The sequence below is a fragment of the Poecilia formosa genome, unplaced genomic scaffold, assembly GCF_000485575.1.
Source record: "Poecilia formosa unplaced genomic scaffold, Poecilia_formosa-5.1.2 Scaffold2358, whole genome shotgun sequence".
Lineage (NCBI taxonomy): Eukaryota > Metazoa > Chordata > Actinopteri > Cyprinodontiformes > Poeciliidae > Poecilia > Poecilia formosa.
The window spans coordinates 1-5,250 of record NW_006802297.1 but is presented as its reverse complement, the minus strand read 5'-3'; the positions used below and the strand labels follow the sequence as shown (position 1 = coordinate 5,250).

The window sequence follows — 5,250 nt, the reverse complement described above, 5'->3', positions numbered from 1 at the left end:
CTGAATTTTGATTTATTTCAGATGCTATTGAAATAATCTTTTCACGAATGTCTCGGGTTTCTATGTACTATTTGCCGTTTGGTTGTTGTATCATTTTGTTGTGACTTTTATATCTTGAAGGTGCCATAAAAAGAAAGGTTTACTTATTTAAACCTGTGTATGTATGGAATGAAAAGAGAAAGTGTCTTCAGTATATTAATTATATAAAATTATATAATATGTTTATTAACCTGAACAAGATTTCAAATGTCATCAAAAAATAAAATAGCAACAGAAACAGAAACCTCTTCAAAAAATCCACACACGTTCTCTTATCAACCAAACACGGATAATTACATTATGATTACAATCATTTCACACTGTTTTTTTTTATTTGCCTTAAAAACTTATTTTTAAAAGAAAAATTGATTCATTGCACTTTCATCACTGTTGAATCAGTAAAATGGAAAACATTTGGTAGTTGGACGTTTTCATTTGACATTTACAAGACTTTTTTTCCGCCGTTCTGCTGAAGCAAGTCTAAGACAATGTGAGCCTCGTAGCTCAGGCGCAAACAGGCGTTCTGTGAGCAGAACGGTGAGCAGTGGTTTACAACCGGCTGGTTTTAGTGTCCACAATGACTTTTAACTGTCCTTATCTCAACATAAATAATGTGCCTGTAAACGTTAATCATCTACACGCTGGTAATGAGACATGCTCAACAGCCATAAAGAGTTATTTTCAGTCCGTTTTTTTTTTTTTTTTTTTTAGATTCCTCTGAAAAATAACCCACTGGAATTGTTTTTAAAAGCAGAGAGGATGGCGACAAAGCAACAACTAACAGAGAAAAGAAATTACAACAAAATTATTTAACAGCTCTAAAATCAGGTTATTGTATCCTTATATTTTAACATTCCTCTTGAATGTTTTTGCATTGATGTCCTCTGTTTAGTGTAATGTTTCTTCAAAAACATTGTTTTTATTAGGAAATAGGTAGTTGATGTTGGATGTATTGAGGAGATATAGCTTGCTGGACGGACATCAGTCCAAGTTCTTAGGTCTTCTTAAGTTGTTTATAAGTTTTGCTGCAGATTGTATTTTGAAAGTCCTACTACAATCCACTCCTGGTTTGTCATTTACAGCCAGTGTTTCCAATAAAAATCCAAGATTACTTGGTCGTAGGTAGTTTTTTTTTTTTCTTTTTTGCATTCAGCCCGTTTTGATCCATATTAGAACAGTTTCCCCACAGCTTCAAAGTCAGTGGAAGTTGTGTCAGGATGAGGAGGATTGTCCTTTCAGTGATGTTAGAGTTAGCCGGTAAGCTAGTCCTGTTATCTGGGGACGCTCATGCTTGAGACAGAGCGCACCAGGAATTCTGTGGAGCCATCGACGTGGGGGTAAAAGGATAATCCTCGTATTTAATGTCCACATGTCCGGATGCCGTACTGTCTAGCTGAGAGGCGGTCTGCAGAAAGGAAGGAGACAAAAGCTTCATTAGCTAAAAAAAAGCAACTCTTACTCGATATTTAACAAAAATGTCTTAGGAGAGACGTTACGCTACAGCTTGCACACAGCTAAAATATCCTATTTATGTCCTTTTCTTTGTATCTGACTAAAACTTTTATGTTAATGTATAATATTTGAATTCAAAAATGATTGCCCCCAGCTGTCCCTTGTGTTCCCTGATCAGTCCCTGTGTATTTAAACCCAGCCCTGTGTGTCTCTTGTTCCCTGTTGGATCCTTGTCGTGGTTATCTCATTTCTTCCTGTGTTGTGCTGTTCCAGTGCTACCAGTGTCTGAGTTCCTTGCCTCATTTGCTCACCTGCGCTGCCTGGACTCCTGCACATCTTTTTGGTCATCATTAAAAATAATTTTTTTCATCACAACCTGGCTCCAACCGCATCCATCCTCACCACAAATTGACCCATATTCATGAAACCAATAGAGACTCTGCTGTATTAGTTTTTTATTTTTTTTTATTATTATTAAAATAGAGGACCACCACCTTTTTAGGGTTTAGTATTTAAGAATATATTTTTGGAATGGAACTCAGAATTATTCAATGTGCAAATTGTTAAGTTAATCTATTCACTGGTTTTACTATTTTTTTGTGAGAGCATATCTGACACATTTAAAACAAAATGTATCCTTGGAAGTCATAATGCCCAGGTGCAATGCTAGCTTATGCACCATTAGCTGGCAATTTCAAAGCAGCCAATCTAAGAGCGCCGTTCATTTTTCTTGCCGCTGATTGGCTGAAACCTCAGGAGCGTAGATGACAAAGACTGTAGATGTTAGCTTCTGCTGTAGTGGTTTCTACTGTGTGCACTGACGCATAGCAAGGTATATTTGGTGTGTAAACTATTAAGAGTTGCAGTTATAAGCATTTTTAAAAGGGGTAAAAGCAGTTGGGGATTTTAGCTACGGTCCTTAACCCCGACAAATACTGGGGAGGTCAGTGAATATTCCTCAGCCAAATTCTGTAAAGAGTGATAAATGTCTCGTTGTTAAAAGTTATCAGTTTTTTTTTTTCATCATACCAATTCTCTCAGTCAAATGATTTAGTATTGCTTCTATTCTCCATCCTGTATGGAGTGTCAGAAGAATGTGACGGGAGGAAGGGTTACCTGAGAGCCAGATGTGATGGTCTGCCCTGCGTAGGGCGACGGGGCCATGCTGGGTTCACTTTTAATGGTGGAGGCGTGTTCGGAGACTGATAGGGAGGACGGGGAGCTAGTGTCAGAGGTGATGGAGCCTAAAAACAAAACAGGAAAATCATTCACTCTCATTATGTTGTGTCTAATGCTATTTTCTTTTCTGTCCTCAAGACTGCTTATGATTTGACCAATCTGATTCCTGTGCGTGGGGAACCAACCTGTGGACGCTTTAGTCTTCGGTATCTTGGGTTTACGCTTTCTTGTCTGAATGCTTTCTTTCTTCATGGCCAGAGGTCTGGGCACCTGGAGGGAGTACAGCAACACATGAGCTGGGCTTCTCTCCAAAACGCCAACACAACAGGAGCCACAGAGTGTGTTATCTCAACTCACACAAGCCCTTCTCCCACACATCACAGCGACCTCCATGCCCTCTGGGAGACTCTGTCTTTCCCCGACGAAGCGAGTTCATTAAAGGAGTGTTGGTGTTGGTGTGACCTACCCCGTGCAGCTTCATGTAGAGTCCGCAGGCGTTACAGACGGGCTCTCCTTCAGCGTTGCGTCGCCATAACGTGGTGGTGCTGGTGTGGCAGTTGGTGCAACACAGGCCGGCCCGGCGGGACGTGGTCTGCTGCAGCACACACACACACACACACACAAAAAGGCTCAAACACAGGACCGTATGCTTCAGATTCTCCTCTCTAACAATAATTTGTCCCAAAAACATAAATAACTTTCTCTTTTTATTCTAGCACTCAGTTCAAAAAGCTGTGGGGCTGCAAAGAACTTTGTCTAAAAACAGCACACATCAAGGACAAGGTCAGCGGAGGACAAATAAAAACAGGGAGAGAAACACCCACAGTGGCATCTGCAGCCACATCTGCTGTGAAAAGGAGGAGAGTTCCTGGGAATAAAATTAGAGCTGTGGGGCCTTGGCTTGCACCCACAAAAACAGACTGGACATCATTTACAAAACCATGAACATTCCAAGTTTTACTTCATTAGCATTTTATAACCGCTTAATCAACATTTAGCAATCACCAAGTTCATATTAAAATGACATGAGGAGTAAATTATGGGAGGTGTTGTGAAAATACAGCTGGTAAAAATGGCTGAAGCCTATACGGAAAATAATTAGGGGGGAAAAAAGAATTTTGACTTTAAAAAAAAAGAAGAAAAAAAAAACTGGGTGGAAAAAAAAAGAAAATCAGTTTCTGAGATTAAAGTAAGGAATGTTTTCTTCCAGTGCCTGTAAATCATCTTTCATAGATTTCAGCTATTTCATCGTACACATTCTGAAAACGTCAACTGGTAAGAAGCTGCTTTTTGATTAAGATGTTCATAAATGATTTCTCATCGATTAGTTGATTCTTGTTCTTTTCAATTAGTTAATGCACAAATAGAAAACATATTTGGAAGATTTACTGCAAACAGGACAAATTATAATTTATAAGTTATTATGATTTTATCATTTTGATTGTGTCCTTAAATGGTATTTTGTTTTTATATGCACCCCTTCTGAGGTGTTATTCATGTTCAGAAACAACAACAACAACAACAACATAATAATAATAATAATAATAATAATAATAATAATAATAATAATAATAATAATAATAATAATAATAATAATAATAATTTTATTCACTTCTTGATATTCTTCCCAGTGTACATTTTTTTAATGACCCCTTTAGGACCGGTTCCTTCTGTCAGTCTTACCAGCCGTTTCTGGGGCTTAATTAGCGGCCTGTTGATGCCGTTCATCTTGTGGTAGAGTCCGCAGGCGTTGCACAGGTAGTGACCGGTGCCGTCTCTGCGCCACAGCGGCGTGGACACGGAGCCGCAGTTCACGCATTCTCTGCCCTCTGTAGGCATGTCGTCCATCAGCTCTGACGGAAGAAAGGAGACATCCGTCAGATAACAAAAGTGCTCCCTGATGCTCATTGGATCAGTTATAAAATCACAATATTCCCATCTAAGTTCGACATTGAAAACAAATAAGATCGTGGACGGTACAGGGTCACCGGTTCCAGGCCAGTACGTGATAAATAACCCGCGGAGGAATGTAACCCCACGCTCTTTCTCCTCCGCTCCGCGTGATGCGGAGATCAAACTGCTCAACCAGTGAGTCGGGAGAGACAGAAGAATGGGGGTGAAGGTGTGTGTGTGTGGGGGGGTTGGAGGGAGCGATGGGGGGAAGGTTATCAGGAGAATCCAGGATTCCCCCATCATCCATCACGGCTCTGACAGAGGACGGGCTCCGGCCTCTAGCCGGCCAAATTCCTTCTCCGAGCCGTAGATAGAGCTGGCTTTAAGTCCGGGCTGGGCCGAATCTCTACTCGTCCCTTTAACTGATGGAGTTGGTTCACAGTTAAGTTGTTGAGAGGGAGGCATCATGCGCATGCGCTGAGGATTGAGTATCAACGCATTTCAATTAGCATGGAAAACATAATGACGACTGACTGTTTCGTAATGTATTGGGCCTTAAATAACAGGGCTGTGTGACGGTGACTGGTGCTGCTCAGTGCAGCCGACCCGGTTCGATTCTCAGCCATGGATCGTCTCTGTCTCTTCCCTGTAAGAACACTGAGAACGGAGGCCACAGAAACCTTTTTT

At 40.6% G+C, this 5,250-nt stretch overlaps 1 protein-coding gene across 2 annotated transcripts; it reads right to left on the bottom strand.

Moving 5' to 3' along the window:
• Positions 1–962: 962 nt before the first annotated feature.
• LOC103133197 (transcription factor GATA-5-like) lies at positions 963–4,665 on the bottom strand. Of its 2 annotated transcripts, none has more exons than XM_016667779.1 (5): positions 4,354–4,665; positions 3,137–3,262; positions 2,856–2,940; positions 2,608–2,735; positions 963–1,444 (listed from the first exon to the last, which is right to left on the bottom strand). In XM_016667779.1, the coding sequence occupies exons 1-5, from the start codon at positions 4,576–4,578 to the stop codon at positions 1,325–1,327; spliced, it is 684 nt and encodes a 227-aa protein (XP_016523265.1). In that variant the 5' UTR covers positions 4,579–4,665; the 3' UTR covers positions 963–1,324. The 2 variants fall into 2 exon arrangements, with proteins under 2 accessions (XP_016523265.1, XP_007545033.2); XM_007544971.2 differs by having other exon boundaries at positions 3,137–3,265; positions 4,354–4,662.
• Positions 4,666–5,250: the final 585 nt, after the last annotated feature.